The 26,571-nt window shown below is 40.9% G+C and overlaps 1 protein-coding gene and 1 pseudogene across 9 annotated transcripts in view; both read right to left on the minus strand.

Annotated features, from left to right (window-relative positions):
- DENND5B (DENN domain containing 5B) overlaps positions 1-26,571 on the minus strand; it is a 208,490-nt gene that overhangs the window by 18,323 nt on the left and 163,596 nt on the right. For all 8 annotated transcript variants that reach the window (XM_082851063.1, XM_082851062.1, XM_082851066.1 and 5 more), the window contains 4 exons: positions 24,398-24,529; positions 22,985-23,137; positions 22,030-22,108; positions 15,147-15,228 (listed from right to left, as the gene is read on the minus strand). In XM_082851063.1, the coding sequence (XP_082707189.1) occupies positions 15,147-15,228; positions 22,030-22,108; positions 22,985-23,137; positions 24,398-24,529 (446 nt within the window). The remainder of the gene's footprint in view (positions 1-15,146; positions 15,229-22,029; positions 22,109-22,984; positions 23,138-24,397; positions 24,530-26,571) is intronic.
- LOC309968521 (glucose-6-phosphate 1-dehydrogenase-like) lies at positions 1,103-2,724 on the minus strand (annotated as a pseudogene). Its single transcript has one exon. The product of its transcript is annotated as a glucose-6-phosphate 1-dehydrogenase-like (transcript).

The following is a 26,571-nucleotide window of genomic DNA, read 5'->3' on the forward strand; positions in this document are numbered from 1 at the left end:
TCAGAATTACCATTACAACACGAGCACACAGGCAATATCCTAAGACAAAGCATTTAACACTCATTCACTCTTTCAGGTTTTATTTATTCTTGTTTCAGGCTCATAGATACCTATAAACTGGCACTTGGTTATTCCTGACACTCAGAAAAATAAAAGCAATAAAACAGGCTGAATATTCAAGTTCTTATTCAGAATAATTGTTCTACAGTTGAAGTATCTGCTACAGCTTTAATCCACTGAATCATTTTTCAAATTGCCCTGACAACATATGGAAAATATGAAATCGCATTTTCTATGGCATTAGAATACAAGCTGTACTATACTAATAAATTCAAAATTCTTAAAAATTTGAGAGACTTAGGAAATTGTGTGGCCACAAACAAACTGTGTGGTCAACCCCCAAATGAATGTTACATATATGTATATATTAGTATTCTGTGTAGAAGTTGATGCCATACCCAGCAGGACTGAATTTATCTAATGATTCTCCTCCTAAGGAGAAAGAAGGATTGAGCAGGAAGGACAAGCCTAAGGGACAGGATAATTATAGAACCACTACAATGACTCACTGAAAAGTCTTTGTGATTGTGACCCACCATCCCATCCTTTGATTTTTTTTTTTTAATGTACAGAATGACTCATCTCAGCTGTAATAAATATTGCAACAAACCCTTTTCTCTGATGATTCTAAGCATTCAGAGTAAGGAATATCCTCCCAGTAAAACACACACATTCTCTCTTCCCCCCCAGTTTTATTGAGGTATAATTGATACATGGCACTGTATAAGTTTAAGGTGTACAACATAATGACTTGACTTATACAGATCATGAGGCCTATCACTGCCCCTCCCTGTGGCTCCTAACTCCAGGCCTCTGGAAGAAGCCAGGATAGATGAAGAGCCACTCTCCTTCCTTCCACTGGGGCTCAGTCTTGTGGACAGAAGCTGGCTCAGTGGTGGCTGGGGATGGTCACAGCACGACTCTCCGAGGCTTGGTGGTTGAGGAATGTAGCTGGGCCCAAGGCAGCAGTGGCACAGAGTGGCCTAGGCCCGGGGCTGGTAATGTGAGGCTGACGTTTATGGTCCCGAAGTCCTCCTGAAGTGGGGTCAGACAGTGGGAAGGACAGAGAGACAGGGCCAAGGTGGGTGGGAGTGGGGCCCAGGTGCTCAGGGCTCAGAGCTTGTGGGAGTTCACCCCTTGTAGGTCCCCTTGTATGGGAAGCCCACTCACTTCATCAGCTCATCTGCCTCTGTGGGGCCTCAGCTGCTGTAGATGTAGGGGATGGGCTGGGGCTACTCCCATTCGATCTGGTGCAGCAGTGGTGTGAAGATGCACCAGGCCTGCTGGAGCTCATCACTGCACATAAAGTGCGTCTGGCTCCCAAAGAAGATGTCCAGGATGAGGCGCTCATATGCATCTGGGAGCTTCACGTTCTTGTATCTGCTGCCATAGGTCAGTTGAGCATCGACTCCTCATGGTTGAAGAACATGCTGGGCTTCTTGGTCATCATCTTGGTGTACACGGCCTCGTTGGGCTGCACGCAGATCACCAGCTCGCTGTGCTTGCACTGCTGCTGGAAGGTGTCACCGGCCACGTCTCGGAACTGCAGAGGCACCTCAGCTTTGTGCTCATTCAGGGCTTTGCCGTAGCGCAAGATGAAGGGCACCTGTCCCACCTCTCGTTCCCCACGTAGAGGATGACAGCTGCAAAGGTGGCGGTGGTGGAGCTGCGGGGCACCATGGGGTTGTCCAGGTATGCTTTGGTGGCCTCACCTTCTCCGTTGGGGTTCCCCATGTACTGGCCCAGGACCACACTGTTCGCCTGTACCTTTGAGATACATTTCAACATCCTGACCTTCTCATCACGGACGTCATCTGAGTCGGTGGAGACGGGCTTCTCCACGGCCACCAGACACACCATCTGCAGGATGTGATTTTCCATCACGTCTCAGATGATCCCAAAGTCATTGAAGTAGCCCCAGCAGCCCTCAGTGCCAAAGGACTCCTTGAAGGTGAGAATGATGTAGGACATGTTGTCACACTTCCAGATGGGGCTGAAGATCCTGTTGGCAAACCTCAGAACCGTGAGGTTCTGGGTCATCTCCTTGCCCATGCAGTGGTCGATGCGGCAGATTTGGTCCTCATGAAACAGGAAGGAAATGTGGTTGGAACTCTGCAGGTCCCTCCCAAAGGGCTTCTCCATGACGATACAGTTCCAGCCTATCTGGCTCATGCAGGTCTTGTGGATGTTCTTGGTGACAGCCTCATAGGCTTTGGGGGGCAAGGCCAGGCAGAAGAGGCGGTTGGCTTACGTTCCCTGGTGGAGGGTGTTCATGTGGCTGTTGAGGCGCTCATAGGAGGCCGCATCATCATAATGGCCAGTCACATAGGAGTTGCAGGCAAAGAACTCCTCCAGCTTGGGCTTCTCCTCTGGGGTAGCTTTGATGAATAGCTCGCTCCACTTGCGTGTATTGGCCACTGTGAGGTGGGAGAGGGCGTAGCCCATGATGAAGGTATCTTCTGGCAGAAGGCCACCCCAGAACAGCCACCAGATGGTGGCGTAGATCTTCCTCTTGGCCAGGTTGCTGGATGCGCCCATGATGATGAAGATACGTGTATCAAACTGGTGGAAGGAATCACTTTGGTACAGCTCTTCCCGTAGTATCCCACACACCCGGGTCTGGTTCAGAGCCACCTGCTCTGCCATGATGCTCTCTGCGCTGGTTGCCGGGCCACGGGTCACCTGTGGTCCCCAGCGCAGCTGTTCCATGTCCTGGATGCCTCATGAGTGCCCGTGCATCTCCATGCTGTTCGCACAGGTCCACATCCCTGACCCACACCGCCCCTGCAATTTGGCTTTCTCGCTAGCCCTGGGCGGAAGGGCTCCACTTCTGCAGTGTGGTCACGCCCCTCGACCCCGTTTGTAGGCAGGCCCTCTGCAGCCCCACCCCCTCACCTCCTCGCCCCCTGGCCATTGGTCACCTGCTCAGGTCAAACCAGCCCCATTAGGCAGCCTCGTTGTGGCTCCTCCCCCAGCAGGGGCAGGGTGGCTCGGCTGGCTGCTCAAGCTTCCCGTCTGGGGCAGCCTGTCTTGCGTCTGATCAAACACTCTTGATAAAATGTAAAGCATTATCACATCACACAAGTGAGGCTTAAAGAGATGGCTTAAAAACAAGTCAGAATGAGGAAATAAAAGAAAATTCTGTTGCCGTTTCGTTAACCAACCTCACCTCTAAGAATTTTTTTCAGAAATTATGACAGACAATTTATCTTCAAAGGGCTAATACCATTACACACGGTCGTGAATGGAGAAAGCTGGTGTCAGGCAAGTCCCGCTTAGACCCTGGTTCTGGTGGTGGCGGCAGTGGTAGGATGACCCACACGGGCACCTCCAAAATGAGCCTAGGAAACAGCACTGGCTGTTCCTCAACTACTGACATTGCCCAAATGATGACACAGTTGACTAAAAGCAACAAGGGGGAAATGCTCAGGTATTTACCACTTAAAGTTCCACAGTATGTACAAGGTCCCCCCATGAGCGCAGTGCCAGGTTAGAGCTCACATGATCCAGGAATACCAAGTTGATCAAAGTGTATCCACCAGAAATGAATCTATATGAGGTTTGGTAAGTACGTATGTTGTATAATCTTTCCCTAAGTGTTCTTCCTACTCTAAAACAGTAAAGTCTACTGAAATTAGTTTCATGCTGGTCTTAAGTATCTGGAGACATGATAGGTGAAGAATGTCAAAATGGGAAATAATTATTTGAAAAACAATGTTATGTTAAAGGAAAATGAGAAGGATTGGAATACATAAAGTGAAACCTCTTTTATTTAGGTGGCTATCAGCACTCCCATCATAAAAATATTTGCACTAATTTTTGTTTATTTGTTTGTTTTTTTGTGTTCTTTTTGTCAGGAAGCATGGGAATGAGGAGATGAGGCCACCAGATTCTTCTCCTCAAGCCCCTTGTTCACTGGCACCAGGGAAATTACTCTGCCTAAAAAATTGCCTCCTAATGTAATTCCTTTGTCCCAGAATATTCAAAAGCTCACAGGATATAGCCTGAACTGCTCAGGCCTGCATTCAAGGCCCATTACCCCTTGGCCTCAACATATTTTCCTATTAAAAAATTCTATTCCAAGCAGTTAACTTATAAGACTCTGTATTTTATTACCTGAAGTACTTACTCTCTTCTAGCCTCCTTATTTGATTCTATTCATGTTTGAAATCCCAGCTTCTTCTAGAAAGCTTTCCTTGACCATGACAGCCTTCAATGACCTCTCTAATTTACGGAATTCTATAGTCTGATTTGCATTTATTGTGCATTACTACTTTTATCATTTTCTCTTGGTATACATTTTTCTCAGCTTGACAAAAGCTCCCTGAGAATGAGGAACCCAATACTTCTTACTAGCCTTGCATCCTTCTTTGCTCCCTCTAGGGCCTAGTGTATATAAAAAGCTAAAAAAATTTTGTTGCTTTGTAAATCTATATCTAATTTTATGCTTTAAAACAATTTATATGTGTTGTGTTATTCAACTTTAAATCTATTAAAATTTTTTCTGTGTAGTTATACCATTTGAATCTTTTTTTTTTTTTTTGCAGTACGCGGGCCTCTCACTGTTGAGGCCTCTCCCATTGCAGAGCACAGGCTCCAGACGCACAGGCTCAGCGGCCATGGCTCACGGGACCAGCTGCTCCGCAGCATGTGGGATCCTCCTGGACCAGGGCACGAACCCATGTCCCCTGCATCGGCAGGCGGACTCTCAACCACTGCGCCACCAGGGAAGCCCCCATTTGAATCTTTTTAATGGAATAATTTATTATAGGTAATTACAATGATACTCAGCATAACATTATACAAGTATTACTTCTAAAATAGATCCTGGGGACTTCCCTTGTGGTGCAGTGGTTGGGAGTCCGCCTGCCGATGCAGGGGACACGGGTTTGATCCCTGATCTGGGAGGATCCCACATGCCGTGGAGCAACTGGGCCCGTGTGCCACAACTACTGAGCCTGTACCCTACAGCCCACAAGCCACAACTACTGAGGCCACGTGCCACAACTACTGAGCCCATGCGCCTCAACTATTGAGGCGCACGTGCTCTAGGGCCTGCATGCTGCAACTACTGAGCCCACATGCTGCAACTACTGAAGCCCGTGTGCCTAGAGCCCATGCTCCGCAATAAGAGAAGCCACTGCAATGAGAAGCCCACGCACTGCAATGAAGAGTAGACCCCACTTGGCGCAACTAGAGAAAGCCTGTGCATAGCAACGAAGACCCAATGCAGCCAAAAGTAAAAATTAAAATAAAACAGATCCTGTTAATTCACAGAAAAGCAAACATGGTGTGGTTTAAATAGCTTATTTATTTGATTTGTTTCCAACCCTGGTACAAAGCTTTCTAATTTTTATGTATTCTGTCTTATCTGATTGTCACAATAACTAGGGAGACCATCATTATTTCACTTCAAAAATGAGAAAACTGAGATTCATCGAGACTAAGTGACCCACCCAAGGTCACAGAAATAGTACATATTCTAGAGATGCCACCCATTTTTTACCAATCATTTCTTCCTGGTACTCACATTCTTGGAGAAGCTCTCCTTCTACAGACCCAGAAGAACCAGAAGCAACAACTTCAGGTACCACCATGACGATGCTCCTTATCCTTCAGCTAGAACTGAATGGATAAGCAGCATCTATCTGCCTGATCTAAGCTGAGCCAATCAGATTTTCTCTCAGAAACTGGAAATTAGTACACTGAAAAACCAAGTTAGTTTTTGTTGAATGCTTAAATAAGGGATGTTAAGGCCAGGGCTTGGGAGAGCATGTTCACAGTAAAGCAGAAAAGGAGGGAAAGGGACAGAGGGGAGGAGAAGCAGCAGAAGTGGAGGGAAAAGCAGGGACAATTTGCTTCTTCTGAGATGGAGAGTAACCTTGGACAAAACTGTTTCCAATCCAGCCACAGTTCTTGTGCTTGGATTCTGGAAAATACCCTCATGTATCTCCCATAAATCCTCCTTTCTGCTGAAGCTAGTTTGAACGGGCTTCTGTTCCCTAAAACTGAATGATTCCTGAGAGTGGCAGCAACTAAATTTGAATCCACATTTCCTGAGTCCAAAACTGGTGCTTATTTCACTGTATCACCAATGAAACACAATAATATTTATTAGAGAGATTAAGGAATTAGCCAATTTTAGTGTGAGCCCACATTCTGTATAGTCATAAAAATTCCTCAAATATTCCTTCTGAGGGTAACAAAATCAATCGTGACTATTTAACTTTAGTGTAGAATAAAGCCAGATGCTCACAGCTCATATGCAGACATTAGTTATAAAAAGATAAAGTGAGTAGCCAATTTACCCTCAAGTAATTTATTCCCATTGTAAACCAGATATTTCTAGGGTTTACTCAGATATCCTGTTCATTTGTTTACATATTCAGAATATCTATACTTGGATTATAGTACTCACAATCTCCTCAATCATGTAATGTTCTACTATGCCCCTCATTATTAATTGCATTTTGTCATTAAGAATAAAAGTTGGGGAACTTCCCTGGTGGCGCAGTGGTTAGGAATCCGCCTGCCAATTCTGGGGACACGGGTTCGAGCCCTGGTCTGGGAATATCCCACATGCCGCGGAGCAACTAAGCCTGTGTGCCACAACTACTGAGCCTGCACTCTAGAGCCCGAGAGCCACAACTACTGAGCCCGTGTGCCTAGAACCTGTGCTCCGCAACAAGAGAAGCCACTGCAATGAGAAGCCCGCGCACCGCAATGAAGAGTAGCCCCTGCTCACGGCAACTAGAGAAAGCCCGTGCTAGTTTGAATGGCTAGATGATATATGCACAGCTACTCTGGAAAGAAATTGGTAATAATGGTAACGGCATGGTAATACTCCTCTTTTATAAGTAGACAACAACTTGTACAATTATTAATATTTACTGTCCCAAGCCTTTCTCTTTGGAAGAAAAGAATCATTCTATAACTGACAGTATGGTGATACTTGGCATCTATGAAGGTCCTGGGGAGTTGTCAGAGATAACAGGGGATAGCCTGTAGACATGTCTGGACTCATGCCAGCTGCTAAGCAATCTGGTACCAAGACACTTGACAACTATGAGGACTCAAAGTCTCTACACTGCCAGTGGCTTTGCTTCAAGAGAGAAATGTGGGAAACAGGAGGTACTGCCAGGGAATGTGTCCCAAAGAATGCGTGAACTCAGATATCTTTGCTACCTAATCTTTAAAAAACAAGTTTTTAAGTGCCCATAGTGAAAGAAACCGAAGTTTAGAAATATTACTTGGGTGTTTCTCTTTAAGGAAAAGCATCTACATCAACTATCGCGCTAGCAACTAGGGATTACAATGAAGTACTTGCCAAGAACTTAGAAACAGAAATAAGCCCGTGCACTGAGAGTTAAAGTAAACGTATCAAGAATAAGAACAACAATACATATAAAGTTATCTTAAAGAGGCAGAATGAAGCAGAGAAAAGGGAGAGAGAACCATGGGCAGTGTTTCTGCAGGGCCTTTCTGAGACGACATCAGTCCCCTTAGTATGAGGATCAATGGCATGGAGCTGGGTGATCAGGCATCCATCTCTCTGCTCCTGAGGACAGCAAGTAGACTTCTGATTTTGATCTAGCTTCCAGGCAGAGCCTATCTTTATCAATGAAAGAATATCCAGTCCTGGGGCTTCCCTGGTGGCGCAGTGGTTGAGAGTCTGCCTGCTGATGCCGCGGAGCGGCTGGGCCCGTGAGCCATGGCCGCTGAGCCTGCGCGTCCGGAGCCTGTGCTCAGCAATGACGGGAGAGGCCACAACAGTGAGAGGCCCGCGTACCACAAAAAAAAAAGAATATCAAGTCCTCTGGTTAAGGAAATAATAAATTGATTTAACTGGCTTCCTGTGACCATGCCCATACCTGGTCATAGATGACTAGACAAGAGTGGACAGATGACCCAAGTTCAGCCTATTATTATTATTATTATTTTTTGTATGATCAAGCAATTCCATTTTTGGGTACACACCCAAAAGAACTAAAAGCAGGAACTCAAACACATATTTGTACACTCACATTCATAGCAGCACTATTCAAAACAGCCAAAAGGTGGAAACAACCCAAATGCCCATCGATGAATGAGTGGAATAACAAAATGTGGTATATACATACACCGGAATACTATTCAGCCTTAGAAAGTAAGGAAGTTCTGATACATGCTGTAACACGGATGAACCACAAAAATACTATGCTAAGTGAAACGAACTAAACACAAAAAGCATGATTCCACTTATAGGAGGTACCTAGAATAGTCAAATTCAGTGACAGGAAATAGAACAGTGGTTACCAGGGGCTTGAGGAGCTATTGTTTAATGGGTACAGAGTTTCAGTTTACAATGACAATAAGTTCTGGAGATGGATAGAGGTAACGGTTGTACTACTGCAAATGTACTTAATGCCACTGACTATACACATAAAAATGGTTAAAATGGTAAATTTTATGAGATATATATTTTACCCCATTTTTTAAAAAAGCCATAGAAAAATGTTAGTGGTAGAATCTAGGTTGTGGGTATATGGATGCATTCATTATAAAATCTTTTGACTTGGCTGTATGTTTAAAATTTTTAATAATAAAATCTTAGGGAAAAACCCTAGGAAGTCAGCTTGTCTTTTCTCGGCAATGCCTTTCTACCATACTAGACACCTTTTGAAAGCAATCAACCAGTTAAGTTTTATTAAAAGTATCTATCATTTGGCTAAAACATCACTTTAGGGTACCCAGGGGTCTCTTTCAGGCAAAGTCTGAAAATTAAAAGCCAAAGTAACCCTTAAGTGAGAAGTCATAGGAAATCAACTTTTTGTTGAGTATCCTGAACAAATATAGACTATTCAGGGTTATACTAAATTATATTTAGGGTGATGTGCACCCATGCACTACTGCCAACTTGTTTGTGCCTAGTCACACCTGGCATTTTTTCTGATGACAAGGCAAAGGCTGAGGACTTGAATCTAGTTAGAAAGAGACATGAACTGTGTCAGGAAACCTTAGTTCTAGTTCCATTTCTGCTGTTAGTTGGCTATATATATGGTCTTAGACTTTATCTGCCTGCGCCTGAGTTTCCACATATATAAAAGGAAGAAGCTAAGCAATATGACTTCTCAAGTTTCTTCTATATTCTAAATTTTAAATTGATTAGTAAAAAGTACCTCAGCAATCACCACCTTTCTAAATCTTCAAAACTGTAACCAATATAATTCAGTAACAGTTTGGCTATAAGGAGATATATATATATATATGTGTGTGTGTGTGTATATATATATACACACGTATATATGTTAGATAAACACACACACACATACACATGAACACACACACACATTCTCTTACCCACACTCAAAGAGATTAAAATATGGCAAATCCTTCATTTAACAAATATTAATTGAGCACCAATTATGTGCCACTCTGTTAACACTAACTTGCAATTCAACAGTTTCACATGTCAGATAGATTCCCTTCTCTCATGAAGTTCATAAGTAGCATTAGAAAAATAAACAAGCAAATAAGTGCTATTATGCAAAGAATTAAAATAAGGGAATTTGAGAGCCTGCATGTGGCAACTAAGGAGACTGTGAGCCACAACTAAGAAGCCTGACTGCCACAACTAAGGAGCCCAGCTGCTGCAACCAAGACCCAGAGCAACCAAATAAATAAACAAATATTTTTTTTAAAAATAGGGGAATTTGAAAGAGAGTGACTGGATTGCTGCTGTAGACCAGGTGGTCAGGGACGGCTAGTGGAAGGAAGTGACATTTGAACCAAGATGCAAATGACAAGAAGGAGCCTTAGCTGTGGATATTCTATGGGGGTAGGACTCAGGGAAAAGCTATCAGGTGAAGGGAATGGGTAAAGAAGGCCCCAGGGCAGGAAACAAGTTTGGCATGCTGGAGGAAACAAAAAAGAGAGAGTGATAGGAAATAATACTGCAGTCAGACAGGCTTCAGATCAAGTAGGGCCCTGCCAGTCAGGGTAAGTGATTTGCACTTTATTCTAGGATCACCATATTAGCAGTGAGGAGGATGAATTACAGTAGGGCAAGCACTGAAATATGCGGACCATGATGTAATCCAGGAGAGAAATTTTAGGGGCTTAGACTAGAGAGGTCACAGCTCACTGATCTAACATTCAAAGGAAGAGGTGAGCAGCAGCTGTACCAAGAATTATACCTCTGGATAATGAGCTATCTACTCTGGGACTTCCCTGGGGGTCCAGTGGCTAAGACTCTGTGCTCCCAATGCAGGGGGCCCGGGTTCAATCCTTGGTCAGGGAACTAGATCCCACATGCCAGAACTAAGACTTTGCATGTCACAACTAAAAATCCCATGTGCCGCAACTAAAGATCCCACATGACACAACGAAGATCACTGGTGCCTCAACTAAGACCTGACACAGCCAAAAAAATTTAAAAAAAAACAACAGGGACTTCCCTGGTGGCACAGTGGTTAAGAATCTGCCTGCCAATGCAGGGGACATGGGTTCGAGCCCTGGTCCAGGAAGATCCCATATGCCGTGGAGCAACTAAGCCCGTGCGGCACAACTACTGAGCCTGCGCTCTAGACCCTGTGAGCCACAACTACTGAAGCCCACGTGCCTAAAGCCTGTGCTCCACAACAAGAGAAGCCACCGCAATGAGAAGCTCGCGCATCGCAACGAAGAGGAGCCCCTGCTCGCCGCAACTAGAGAAAGCCCGTGCGCAGCAATGAAGACCCAACGCAGCCCAAAACAAATAAATTAATTAATTAAAGTAAATAAATTAAAAAATAAAACAAAAAAAACAACCCCCAGAAAACAGTATTTTAAAAAAATAAGCTATCTACTCCATAGCTATAATAATAACAGCCCTTAGACATTTACTTTGTACCAGGCTTGGTTTAAAAAAAAAATACGCGGGCTTCTCTGGTGGCACAGTGGTTGAGAATCTGCCTGCCAATGCAGGGGACATGGGTTGGAGCCCGGTTTGGGAAGATCCCACATGCCGCGGAGCAACTAGGCCCGTGAGCCACAACTACTGAGCCTGCGCGTCTGGAGCCTGTGCTCTGCAACAAGAGAGGCCGCAACAGTGAGAGGCCCATGCACCGCGATGAAGAGTGGCCCCCGCTCGCTGCAACTAGTGAAAGCCCTCGCACAGAAACGAAGACCCAACACACCCAAAAGTAAATAAATAAAGAAATAAAGAAATTTACTAAAAAGCAAACAAACCAAAAAAACGCACACACACATATTTTTTGGAAATAATTTGATTTACAAAAATGTTCTAAAAGTAGTACACCGTATGCTAACACATATATATGGAATCTAAGAAAAAAAAAAGGTCATAAAGAACCTAGGGGTAAGACAGGAATAAAGACACAGACTTACCGAGAGAACAGACTTGAGGATATGGGGAGGGGGAAGGGTAAGCTGTGACAAAGTGAGAGAGTGGCATGGACATATATACACTACCAAATGTAAAACAGATAGCTAGTGGGAAGCAGCTGCATAGCACAGGGAGATCAGCTCCGTGCTTTGTGACCACCTAGAGGGGTGGGATAGGGAGGGTGGGAGGGAGGGAGACGCAAGAGGGAAGAGATATGGGAACATATGTATATGTGTAACTGATTCACTTTGTTATAAAGCAGAAACTAACACACCACTGTAAAGCAATTATACTCCAATAAAGATGTTAAAAATAATAATTAAAAAAATTAAAATAAAAGTAGTACAGAGTTCCTGTATACACAGCTTCCCTTAATGTTAACATCTTACATAACCAAACTAAGACATTCACATTGGTACAACACTGTTAATTGAACTACAGACTGATTTCACCAGTTTTTCCACTTATGTTCTTTTTCTGTTCTAGGATCTAATCCAGCAACCCTATTGCACTTGGTTGTCACCTCCTTAGTCTCCTCCAACCCATGATATTTCCTCAGCCTTTTCATGTCTTTATGACTTTGATACTTTTGAAAAGTACTAGTCAACTATTTTGTAGAATGACCCCCAATTTGGATTTTTCTCACGTTTTCTCATAGTTATATTGAGTTTATGCATTTATGGTAGGAACACTGCAGAAGTGATGTTCTCTTCTTGGTGTATCATATCGGGGGTACATTACTAGTTTTGTCTTATTACTAGTGATGTTAACCTTGATCACTTGCTTAAAGAGATGTCTGCTGGGTTTCTCCACTGTAAACTTACTATTTTTTCCTCTGTAATTAATAAATTCCTGGGGGAGGATACTTTGAGACTATGCAGATATTCTGGTTTCACCTTAGACCCTTCAACCACTAATTTTTCTATTTCATTCTTCTACGTTTATTAATTGGAATGCTTCTGTAAAAAAGAGCTGTCCCATTGCTTTCATCTATTTATTTAATTAGAATAGGCTCTTGGATATTTATTTTATGGGTTATGCTCTATTACTACTGTTATCTATTTTGTTGCTCAAATTGTTTCAGCTTTGGCCATTTGGAGCTCTTTCAGCCTGGCTCCTATGTCTTTTTTTGTTTTTTTCTATTTTTTGGCCATGCCATGTGGCATGTGGGATCTTAGTTTCCCGACCAGGCATCGAACCCACTCCCCCTGCAATGGAAGCTCAGTGTCTTAACCACTAGACCGCCAGGGATGTCCCTCCTATGTCTTTATTACCTGATCCTATACTTTCTGAGCACTTCCTTACTTTCTGGCCTTACCAAAGATGCACTAAGTTCATCCTATATTTTCCCTTCCTTAGTCCTGGAATCAACCACTTCTCTAGAGAGCCATGGTTCCTTTCATTGGAGAATGGTATTTGGAAACCAATATGTGGGCACTAGTTGTGCTCATTGTTACTGGGGTATTACTACTTTGAGGCCCTCTCAGTGGAAAGAGCTTGGAATTATACCAGTTGATTGCCAACGGTAGGAAACTGGGAGAGATGTTGATGCGAAAGGAGTGATGGAACTGTTCTGTATCATGATTGTGTGTTTATGAAAACATATAGAACTACACACCAAAAGAGGATGAATTTTACTGTTATATAAATTTAACCAAAACCCAAAACAAAAACCACTAGGATGTGGAGGGAACCTCAAACGGAATACAAGCTAACAAATAACCCTAACACTATTACAAATGAATAATACAACCACACTGAAGGGACTGGAGAAAAAAAGAACTAAACTAAGCTTTGGAAAACAGTATTTTGACTGGATACTGAAAGGCTAATGACAAAGAAAACTGGAGCTGTGCACAGCACTAAACTTAGCTAGTAACCTTGCTCCTTACAGGGGCTGGGGTAGCAATTCCGAAAATACAAGTTGCACAAATAAGTGAATATGTTGCAGATAACGAGAGCCAGGTGTCTCATAGTTGGAGAAAAAAATTACGAATAAGGGAGAAGGCTAGAATGGTCCCCATGGTACTGAACTGGAAGCAGAGATATCATTATGAATTTATGGTCTTAAAAAAATTAACTGTGTGTATGTGTGTGTAAAAATACATATACACACATATAAATAAATATAGAAACAGAAATAAATATAGATGTATGTGTATGCGTGAGTTCATAAACATAGATTTATTTCCAGGCCTATTTTGAGTGCTTTACACTTATTAACTCACTGAATATTTACACCAAAATTTTAAGAGAAACACTATTATTTTACAGGTGAGATAACTGGGACTATAAAGAACTACCCTTGGCTACGGAGCCTAGTGAGTGGCAGAGCTAAAATAGCAACCTTTATAGGCTGGTTCCATAGCCTGAGGTCTTAACCAGCACACTAGACTGCCTCTTATAAAGTGAAGGGAGTTTACTGAAGCCGGACATCCCTCCCCACAAAAAACCAACAACATGAAGCAGATGAAAGTAAATAAGCAGGAAACTGGAAGGAGCGGGGCAGCCTTATGTGACGTCACCATCTCCTAATTAGGTTTCAGAAGTTTGGCCCTGAGGTCACCACTGCAAAGCTTTTGACAATCATCCCCTTAAAGTGATGGCTACTGTGAAATCACTGCAGAACAGATGTGGTTTTACGCTTCCATTAAGAGAGCTGGAGTGCATTTTCCCCTCAAAGTTACAACTACTCATCTCATGCTGACCATCAAAAGGAATCGTAAGCTACATGAGGACAACTACATGACATCTATCAAGGAATAAGGGCATTTAAGATACAAACATAGGAACTGATTCAGGTAACGAAATCCAACATTTACTGAACTCTCAGGATGACCCGAGTACTTCTTGAAACTTTTTAGTGTAATGGACTAACTAGTTTAATTCTTATGAGCTAGATAACTGTTCTTATCTCTATTTGAGAGAAGGAAAAACTGAGGCAAAGAGAAGTTACAAAAAGTGCCTAGGATCACACAGCTAGTGTGAAGCCAGGATGTGTCACCACTGTACTATGATGCCACTCATAAAAGTTATGCTTTTCACTTGTAAGCCTCTGACAAATCAAATAAACATCAATAGTTAATATTAAAGCATAACACAAAAGAAAAATTTCAAGCGTTATAAATGTTATAACATTCACTTTAGACCCACATATTTTAAAAGGTGACTAAAATGTACCCAAAATGTTTAAAAGAAAAAAGCCTCTGCCTTCCTCATTCAATAAATCTATTTTAGGTATGTTGATGCCTTCTAATGATTTCTAAAGCCAGTAACTGCATGTGATAATTCTCAGATTTGCATTTGCTTCAAAGAAAATCTACCTGTCGCGATTTTTCTGCTAAGTAACCTGTCATTATTTGCAGATTTTTTGGTTTATATTTGGGGGCAGAAGGAATTCAAGGAGATTAAAAAAAAAAAAAGAACCAAAGAAATTGTAAAATAATTTACAATTTAAAATAGGGCTATTTTAAAATTTTTAAATTAAATTTACAATTTAAAATAGGGCTATTTTAAAATTCTTCTCACTTGCATTTTGCCTTTGGAGTTAATGTCAGGAAAACACATAATAGTATAAAAGTAAAATAAATAAGATTATAAAAAAGGTTTTCTTCAGAATACATAAGCAAAAAATACCATAGCCACAGTTATTTGAGCAATTTAAATGAAAGCCATAAATATTTCAAAGTTATCACCATATGCTAGCACATATATCAAATACCTCATGTCTTGGATAAGAGAGACCCTGAGTGTTGGCAACATAACTCCTGAGTCAGATTTTCTTCTTTCTGGTCCAAGGGCAACTATGTAGAAAAATATCAGCAAAGTATTAGAAAAATAACAGTAAAGACTTAAAAAAACTACATGGTTCACATTCCATAAATAAATACTTTGAAATTATTTTGATGTGAACAAATTTTAAAGACAACAGAAAAGCTCAAATTTGTTTACCTGAATGTTCCTACTTTATTAATACAGCAAACTAGTTATTTTCTTTCTAGTTAATATGGGGCTGTATTTGAAAATTTTAAATGAATCATAAAAGCCCACTTAGCAAATAAGACAATGTGTGCACATTTTGGCCAGAAGAGCCAGTCACTTTCTAAAGTTATCATTCTAATAGGTCCAAATAATTACAGGAAAGTAATGTCTGTAAATTAACCTACTAAGTACGTGAACTATCTCTGGGCTTGTGAACTACAATCATACAAGTCCCCTTTTGAAAGAGGGTTTAAAAAGAAAAACCTAAGAGTTTGGATTCTTTAGTCTGATATAAGTTTCTACTTCAAAATTCAGAATCCAAACTACAGTACGTTTATCATGCAAAGTGAGTAATCTTAATGGACAGTTAGAAGTATAATGTCTATGAGCCATTCTCCTATGAAGTCTGAAGAGCTAACATTTATAAAAGGAAAGATTATTCTCTTATATAGCAATGGCTAAACAATCAATTATTGGTTAATATGTTGTAGTTGGAGTGCTCAATCTCACTTTAAATGAGATGCTGTGGAGTTTTGTCCCCTTTCTTTATTTCCATTTTCCCACCTGTAAATGAAAAGTAAATTGCAACATCACACTTGGCAAATGCATTGATAAAATCAGAATTTAGAATGTGAGTTTTCGTTGTATATTAAACTTGCATTTTCTCAGTTTTTAGATCCATTCTACTTCGGGGGGCTAGAATACAATATCTGAACACATAAATATACATGAAGCTGGCACTGAAGGAAGATAGGGAACATTTTGGTGGATTAGGATCTGCAAGTTTTTGGCACTTGGTGAAAGAAGCTGGGCTGATACTTGGCAGGTATAAATGAGCACTGATGGGGTCGCCAAGACAAAGAGAATACGGCCAGACCAACCCAAAGGCAGTCCTTTTGAGGGCCTTCCCTACCAAGCAGGTAACAAATAGGGCATTTGTCTTGGCAGTTTGGGGAGGGAGTTTTCAATGGGTCACTGAAAACACTGGTTCATCTTGATACCCAAGAGGTAACAGACACCGAAGACATTCTTCCACAGACTTGCAGGGAATGTGCTGGTTGTCTTCCTGTCTGAGACTATCATCACTTAAGTGTGCTAATTAATGAAAGCACATCCCTCTTTTGGGGGAGAAAGTGAAATACCTCAGAGAATGCCTCTACACTCCAGATGATTAGACAGCATGAAAGATGGCCACACACGTAATAAGAAATGGGTCGAGGGACTTCCCTGGTGGGGCAGTGGTTAAGAATCCGCCTGCCAATGTAGGGGACACGGGTATGATCCCTGGTCCGGGAAGATCTCATACGCTGCAGAGCAACTAAGCCTGTGCACCACAACTAGTGAGCTTGCGCTCTAGGGCCCGTGAGCCACAACAGCTGAGCCCATGTGCCCACAACAACTGAAGCCCGCACACCTAGAGCCTGTGCTCCGCAACAAGAGACGCCACAGCAATGAGAAGCGCACACACAGCAATGAAGAGTAGAGAAAGCCCGCGCATAGCAATGATGACCCAACAGACCAAAAACAGATAAATAAATGAATTAATTTTAAAAAAGTGAAATGAGTTGAGAAGAGAAAAAGAAAAGATCATGAGGCAGGAGAAAGGAGCTGAGACCATAATCTGACAACTTGGCCAGAAGAAGACATGACAATACAAGGAATCATGCCTCAGGGAGCAGAGAACAGGTGAGAGACTTAATAAAAGAGGAGTCTGACATTTAAAGAAGTGGTAGAAACCACAATGAGAGCATTCACAGGCCTAACCATGTTCTGGGAATCCTGTTCTGGAATCCTGTATTCTCGCCACCCTTCACTGATCAATATTCCTTAAACATGTGATATACTTTTTCATGTCTCCATGCAATTCGTTAAAGTCTCTGGTTCATCCTTTAGTGACTCTGTATCTTTCTCCTTGTTTATAGCCTATTTATCACTTCAGATTGAGAGCAGTATAGCTTCATGGTTAAGAACATGGCTTTCTCAAGTCCTACAGAGAACTTAATAGCTCGCTGACCTTGGGTTGGTCGTTTAACTCCTCTATGGTCTGTTTCTTCATCTGCAAATTGGGGACAGTCACAATACCTACCATATTCAAATAGATGTAAAGCACTTATAATAGTGCCTGGCATAAAGTAAGTTCTCAAAAAAAAAAAAAAAAAGGAAAGAAATTTAGCTTTAATTTTGCCTCTGTGTGAAATCTTTCCTGAATATTCTCTTTCCCCTAGGAACACTGTTGGATAAGTCATTCCCTCTCTCTCATGGGACTTGTAAAACTGAACCTCTATCACAAACTTACCACAATTTAACACTTCTGTTACTCCTATTAAATTATACGCCTCTTGAGGCTTGGTCATATCCTATTCTGAGAATATCCAGAGGGCCCCTCAAAATGCACAGCAAATACTCACTAGGAAGATGAGATTATTTAGGGCCAGATGGCAGAACCTTAAATGACAAGTTAGAAATTTACAGAAATCCTAGGGAGGGGAAAGAAATTTTGAAAAGAAATGATATGCTTCTCAGTGCTTTTCAGTTAGTTAACTAGAGTGATAGTGTGATGGTATAAGGGCTATAAGGGAGATGAGCTAGAAGTTGTTCCAAAGGCCAGCCTGTGGATGAACTAAGACAGTGTCAGCCAATGAGAGTGAAGAGGAGAAATATGCAGTGGACTTAAATGACTGGATTAAGGGTAAGCAGGACTCAAGAGTCACAAACAATATTAAGTATGAATATAAACTGTATTAATATATACTATCCCATAGTTAAAACTTTCCTTAAAATTTTTTAACCTTAATTTTGCAAATGAAGAAACTGAGGCTCAAAGAGGTTAAGAAACCTTCCCAATCATATCCATTAATTAAAAGGGGCAGAGTGTTCTGATGTCATGTCCAGTGGGCTGTTACATTAAGGATGACTTTCTGGCTTATAGTTTGACCGACAAGAGGGTACTGATGTCATTAAGTGAAATGGAGAGAAGAAGGGAGAAAGCCTGACTGGGACAGGAGGGAGAGGTGCTAAGATAATGAGTTTGTTTCAGGATGTGTTGAGTTTGAGGTCCCAGTGGGCTATGGACGTCTAGGAACTAGGGATGGAGATAGAGATTTATGAAAAATCTGCTAATGGGATAGTTGGATGATAACATCGGATTAACTGTCAACAAAAAAATGCTGAAGTCCTAATGCCCAGTACCTCTACCATAAATGCCTGTTGTTTAAGCCACCCAGTTTATGGTCCTGTATAATGGTAGCCCCAGGAAATTAATACAGTATTTTATTAGTAACTTTGGAGGAAAGTTTAGAAGCCTGTGAACAAAAATCCAGATTAGGAATAAAGGAGTAAGGCCATACTTTTTATCTAGAGATCTAAAATCTAAGAAGTTTCCATGAAGTCTACTCTAGCCAGAAGAGAAATTTATGAACTATTTAAAAATGTGTATTTCTATTAGTGTGTGTGTGTATATATATATATATATATTTTTTTTTTTTTGCCACACTGCATGACTTGCAGGATCTCAGTTCCCCAACCAGGGATTGAACCTGGGCCACAGCAGGGAAAGACCTGAATTCTAACCATTAGGCCACCAGGGACTCTCTCTATTAGTATTTCTTAATTCACTATACTCAAATGCAATAGGCTACTTTCTCCTTCAATATAAACACTCATGGATTTAATACTTAGCCATAGGAATTCCTTTGTATTCTGCCTGAATCAATGTTACTGCATAGACAGCAAGTTTGTAGAGCGCAGATTGCATATATTATTTTTATAGAGCCATTTATAGTCTACAGGCAGGTAAGTAACTAAAGAAAACTTTGATGAAGATAAAGACGTTTAAAGAGTGACTCCAAATTCTTGGCTAGATCCAGAATAACTGTTTAAAATGGTATTTCCACTCCCTTCTGCACCCTACCCCACCCCCTATGTCTAAGCTGGTCAACATTCTTAAGGGTAGAAACTTTGGGGTGATATGTCAACAACAGTCCTCTTTCTACAATCAATTGCATTCTGAGATCTTTTCTCTAAAATAGAACTTTTAACTACTAGGTACAGTGACTTGGTCAAAATTTGACTAGGTCAAAATTAAGACAGTTTTAAAAGACACGGAGGAAACTTAAATGTATATTACTAAGTGAAAGAAGCCAATCTGAAAAGGCCTCATACTATATGACTTCAACTATATGACATTCTGGATAAGGCAAGAGTATGGAGACAGTTAAAAAGATCAGTGGTTGACAGGGGTTAGAGGAGAGGGAGGGATAAATAGGAGGAACACACCATTATTAAGACAGTGAAGGTACTCTATATGATACCACAATGGTAGGTCCATGTCATTAACATGTATTTGTCTAAACCCACAGTCTGCACAACACACCAGGAGTGAATCCTAATGTAAATAAACTATGGGCTTAGAGTGACTATATGTCAATGTATGTTCATCAACTGTAAGCAACGTACTACTCTGGGGGAGGATGATGATAATGAGGGAGGCTATGCATGTGTAGGGGCAGAGGCTACAGGGGAAATCTCTGAACCATCTCTGGAATATTGCCATGAATCTAAAACTGCTATAAAAATAAAATCTATTAAAAAAATTTCAAGACAGTCTACCCTGCTATGGTCCTCTTACTAAGAGATCTTTTCCATTCTTCTGCAACCCTTAAAATGTCTGATTCCTGTTTAGTGCTGCTTCTGAAAGAATAGTAATGATCTATCACCTAATCTCATCCTGGCTCGATGCTAATAAGAGCTGTCTTCAAACCCACCGTGAATCTCTAAGGACTTGGAGGATCTTTCCTTAATATGAAGATGCAGACTGTTTAGTGCCATTAATTAGGAAGCTAAGTAGTTGGCAAACAAAAAGTATTTTTTTGGGAAAAAAACAAATACCCAGATTTAAAATCATTAAAGTCAGTAACTGCTAATTTCTAAATAATTAGAACACACTGTTTCTCAACAATGAATGATTTTACTTTTAAACTGATTTCTTCAAATACATTTCACACTGTCATCTTTTTAAGTCCTAACTTTGTGGGCTGAATTATCAGAAGTGTTAGAGCAATATTTATCAAACCCACCCCTTCAAACAGACAATAAATTTGATTTCAAAAGCTACACAGCTTACATTAATCCTACTTAGGATCAGTACAATATTTAGCTTATGTTCGTTCTTAGATCTCCAGCCCTTCATTGACACCTGGCAGTGCAGCACAGGGACTGCATGAGGCTTTGACACATTCCATATTTCTGAGCCTTGACTTCAGAGTTTTACTGGTGTCATTACTGACTGACTGAAAGGCCCTGCAAACAGCTGAGTCTCTGGTCTCTAGCTCAACCACCCACAATTTGACCATTCAAAGCCATGAACTTGCTGGTGTTGCCTGGTAGCTGCTCACTTTAACAGCTGGACATTCTCACATGCCTGTTCAGCACAAGAGTCAAATGCTTCCACCTCCCTGCTTAACTGAGCTTGGCTTTGCAACATTTCATCCTACAAATGGTTATTTCTTCCTAGGAATTTATTTATTCTAATTAGGGTAAACTACCTTGGTTATGGCCTTACATCTGAACAGCTAAATCTTCTATGAACGTGGGTGAACGTTAGAGATAGTTTCAGGGAATATGCCAATGCACTTTTACTTTGTCAATAGAAAAATGGACAACGGAGATAGATGGACACTAGAGAACGCTTTTAAACTCGATCTAAATCTTTATAAATACAGTTACATCCCGGGACATCAGAACCTTGACATTCTGTTTAGAGGGGCTCCAGGGCAATGTTGTATCAAATTCACATTCCTAGCTGTTTTATTGGATACATTGAAAAACTAGGTTTCCAACGATAAACACCACATTTAGGGTAGTATTCCCCTCTAGGGGCAGTGAGGGGAATGGAAATAGGGTGGTTCAATCATATTTGCAATGCTTTATTTCTTACGCTGGTGGTTTGGCTTATGAGTTTTTAAAAAAATAAAACTTTTTTTTTCATATTTTTCTATGTCTAAAGTAATCAATAATTTTAGAAAATGTTCCCAAATAGCTGACTCAGTATAAAACATTTTACTTCTACTGGCTTTCCACTGTTACTTCTACTTTTTGTGAAATAGATGGTTATTTTACCATTATTAGCTAATGACTCATGATACTGTAACAAGAGATGTCTTGTTATAAACTGAAGAAGAAATCTGATTTCTGAATACTTTTGAAACATATATACATGTTTTCTCCTCTGAAAGATTATTAACGATGTGAATAAACTTTTATTTAAGGAAAAAACCAGTACACACCATACCCTAATACTGCTGAGAGTAAGGTATACTACTTGTATGATCTATGAGTACAACTCATCAGACGTTTTCAAATGTCTTCTGATTGGATCAACACTACAGCCTTGGCATGCCTAATATTATTTTCCCTATCTTGTGGATGAGGAAGCTGAAGGTCAGAAAGGTCAAGGGACTTTTCCCAGGTCTCACAGCTAGTACGTAATATTGCTCCTTCTACTTTACCCCAAGATGGGATGAGCGTCAGCTTGAGAGAGGTGGAGACAAAGCCACAGGTGCTGATTTTTCACATGGTTCACTGCTGCCAGTGCTGTAGAAACAATCAAGCCAATGAATTCTCACCTGGTGATTCTGCAAGGTGCTCTTGTTTCTCTTCTCTGTCCTGAAACTGAATTAAATGTGACCACAAAGCTGACTTCCCCTGAAAGTACAAGGCATATAAAGTTTTTCATTTTATAAGAAATGATTCATCAAAAAATAACTTATCAAAACTATTCACACTGAAATGCCTATTTTTTGAAGCTGGGAGACCCAAGCTCATCCATTCCTAGCTGTGTGACATTCTGAGCACCCCACTCCATGTGTAGTGAGGGTCGTCCTTTGCCTCACTGACAAGACTGGCAACAGCCTGGGGAAGGGCAGCTAAGCAAAGGGCAGAAGTGCAGGCAAGGAAATTCCCGACTTCAGCTCAGTTGTTACTTAGTTGTATGTAACTAGGGCTGTCTACACTGGCCACACAAGCAAGCACAGAATTAAAGGCTCCAGCAGCACAGAATGTACTTCTGTATGCAAAATATGTTTGGATGTATGCAGTAGCAATGAGGGAAGAAAACTGGGGCAAGAGGAGAAAGAGAAGAGGGGACAAAGAGAGGAAGATGAACAGAAAAAAAAAAAAAAACAGAAAGGGAAATGAGGGACAAAAGCAAAGAAATCATCTATGTTTCTGCCTTGAATAACCAGATAACTTAAAATGGCAAAGAACTGTTAATTCTGGCGAATAGATTTTTTTCTTGGACAGCGATGAAAGCAGATACTTAATGGAATCTACAGGGGATACAGCCTCCACAGTGAATGTGTTGTTTTATCTTTTCCTGTTTACCAGAAAAGAGCCCCAAACTGCCTGCTAATCATGGGTTATATTTTCTTTTTCTGGAATTGAAATGCCTGTGGCGTATTTCTAGTCATCCTGTGACAAAGGGACATAACCTTGAATTTTTATGATATCTTTTTCTTTTTGTTACTTTTCTTAACAGAGCTCCTAACTCGCCCTGTCACCAGGGCCTCCTGAGACTGTTACCTGCTTGACCTGCAAGCCATGGCTCCATATCCTTTCCAGCAGGTCACAGAGGCTGGCGATCAGGGTGTTCTCCTCCAAGCCGGTTATGTTTGCTTCCCCATGGCCCAGTTCCACTGCTTCGTGTCCCATCTTTTCCACCAACATGCGTTTTGTCTGAAAACATCACATGTGGTCGCAAGTGTTAACCCCAGCAGTGAGCCGAAAAGCCATCAAGTCAATTCCTGGATCAGGAGATCTGGGTTCCCCTTCATTATACTTCTAACTGCAGATTTTGAATCACCTTGGGAAAAGTGTCTTAATCTCTGTGGTCAACTAACAAGTAATATTATGTATACTTTTACTATTTTGTCAGAGAAAGAGTCACTAAAGAGAGACTCTGATGCTATTTTAAAGTATCCTCATGTAAATGCTTATGTACAACAATTTTCAGATTACTTACTTGAATAATTACACCAGGCCTAGAAAATATACTATAGAATCTGAAACCCCAACCTGCCACAACTCACACTTCATCTTAGCATACTAAAGGCATTCACACTTAGTTTTGATTGCATTTAGGCAAAAACCACAATACAAACAGGCAGCTCTAAATTTTTTCAGAGCTGTCTAATTTGTGAGTGAAGCAGACCTCTTTTTTTCCTTCCTCTTTTTCTCTTTCATCTCCTCTCTGCTATGAGTATGTACCAGAAAATGGAAAGGAAATGGAAGTCAGTTTCAAGTAAGTTAAGTTACAGCAGACTTAGCTGCTCTCATAAAATGTAAAGTGAGAGAGAATCTAGTTCCTCTAGGCAAGGACCTTGTCTGTGTGATTCAGCATTGTAAGCTGATGCTAAAATAGTGCATTTACTGAATACAGAGAAGGTACTCAAGAAATGACTGTCAAATAAATGAATGAAGTTATCGGCTAAAATGATGTTCTGAGTTTTGTCAATTTGTATTGCTACCTCTGATAAACACAGATGTCTGAGAGGAGACTCGTGTGTAATATACACAAACCTACAACACAGCTAAGGTCTTCTTCTTTATGGATATACGCACACACATATGAGCACAGATAAGGTTCTACACAGGTGCACACAAAGACACGTATAAACACATACAAAAAAATGTGTTGCCTTTCACATAAGATGACGACATCCCTGACACAACTTCTGACTGGCTTAATATCTGTCACGTTGGAGAGGAAGATAGCAATGGCTGAAAGGTGAGAAAACCATGCAGGGCTCCCATGTCACTGATTCTGTGGGTAACAGAACCCATGGAGGTTCATGTTCTCAGTAAAGAGCACATGAGGTTTATGCCCCAGTAAAAGTGTCCTTCTAGGGAAGCTACAGGCTCAAGTGGGGGTTGGCTCAGCTTCATACATGGATTGAACATGAATGTACACTGTCCTGCACAGTGAGTAATACATACCTTCATTCTACATTCTTTTAATAAGCCTTCTACAAATTTCCAGTTGGTTTGTGCAATCACTGCAGGAGAGAGGTCTGACAATTTGGGTTGCCTCAGGTTTTTTCCTAAACTTCGTGCCTCTTGCATGTATTTCTAAAAATTAAAGAGTATTTTTAATGCATAAACATCAGATATTCTTCTGACCTACTTAACCTTACAAACAAGTGCGGGAACAACAAGATGCAAAAAAAGGCCGTAAGTGTATACGTGCAACAGCAGTTCAAGGTTTAGCACACTGAAAGGCAGAAGGTATTCCCACCCCCTCTACTGTTAGCCCCGTGAAAAGGAGAGTGACAGAAGCCACACCAAGTAAAAACTCATTCACAATGAGATGGAGTTTCATCTAGTTCAGTCTTTTTATTGGGAATACCCAGGGGTGTGATTAGTCAGGATCATGGCTGGGATGGAAAAATTTGCATGTCTGAATAACAAATCCAAGGCTCTCCAGGAACCCAGTGATTCTCAGATCACTGGTTTCCTCCACTCATCTCCCCACAAAACAAGAGCCTTGACATGCTTCTAACCTCTTGGGCAGTGCTGTCCAACCCAACCCTTTGCTCTAATCAAGTCACAACAGTAAACTCAGGAGCTCTGGAAAATGGTTGCAACCAATTTTATGACCTCAGGCATATCTGCTTATTCATAAAATGGGCATAAAACAAGCCCACCTGCCTCACAGAAAGCTATGAGATCACTCTGAAAAGTATGTGCTCCAAATGCAGGAGGAGGCCTCTTGTTTCCAAGACATTTTGCTACATCCCTCCTTTGCCTTGTTCCACAGTCAAAAGAAAGCAGAAATATCATTTTAGGAGACATCGATGGCTCAGAGAGGACCACAGAAACTCAGACCACTGCTCTTGAGCTTTGATTAGTGAACTTCCAGGAAAAAAAAAAAAAAATCACTACGCGTAATTAGCGCAGGATAGCTGTTGTCTCTCTTCTTTCTGTGGTACCTGCAAAAGCTCATCAGATACCTTATGTTTGTCAGGACCACAGGGCAGAATCTCCAAAGAGTCTAAGTGTCTTCTTAGGTCCATATTTAGAGAATAATTGCTCTAAATTATACAGTAAAACCAGCAGTTTATTGGAGACAGAGAGATTGCAAGCCAGCACATCCTCCCACAGATACATATGTGAAGTCTATCTTTTCTATCTTAAGGGGAAATTTGATATTATAAGAAAAAGATGTGTAAAATCCTTTGCATTCTTTAAATAAAAGAGAGTTTGCACATTTAATACATTCCCCCTTGGAAGAAAAATAACCTGCTAAATCTAGTACAATTCGTTAAAAATCTCATCAACTAGGGATTCAACGAATCCATTTACCTTCCACTTCTACCAGCCCTCCTGACGAAAGGCAGCATTAACAAAATAATCTCTTTTCCAGTGTAATTATTTTAAGAACAGATTAAAAAATGAAATGAACTCTGCAAGAATTTAGTTTCTATAACAGCTGTGTATACTTCTTTCCGCTTCCAATCTTTTTTAGAGGGTCAAAGAAAGAGGAAAAATTGACAATGAGAGTCAATTATCACCACTAGGGAAATTAACTGTAACAAGGTCTAGCAAAACATCCTGAAGGTTAATGTTCACATAAATAAAATCAGGAAATGAAAAGTTTCAGAAAAACAAACCTGAGATATAAGACAGGGATCATATATGAGATTATAATACCTGCATTTCCTATCATTTCAGGTTGTACTAATGTTAACTGGAATATTACAAATTAGAGATAAATAGTTGGTAAAAACAAATGTTAACTGTTAAATGTACAACACTCAATTCTCAAGAAGGGTTAAGTATTAAACTTGGCTTAGGAAGAAATACACTGGCTACAAGGAAAGAAGTGAGGTACATGGTCAGGCAAGAGGCTAGGAAGAAGCCACAGGCATTTTTCTTTTCTCTGAAAAATATGCATAATTAGATTTTTTAAAGTCAGTAATTGGATTAAAAATTAAGCACTGTTTAAAGTTTATGTTCTATTTTATAAATGACAGCAAGCTAGAATGGGGCTGTCCTTTAGTGGCCATATTCACCAATCACCCTGCACATACAGGGCAGACGTAGTATTAGCCAACAGTGAATTCCACAGGGCCACGTGCAAACTCTCCTTCTGAGCACCTTTGCTGAAGCCA

The sequence above is a fragment of the Leucopleurus acutus genome (assembly GCF_964270905.1).
Source record: "Leucopleurus acutus genome assembly, chromosome: 11".
In the NCBI taxonomy this organism is placed as follows: Eukaryota; Metazoa; Chordata; class Mammalia; order Artiodactyla; family Delphinidae; genus Leucopleurus; species Leucopleurus acutus.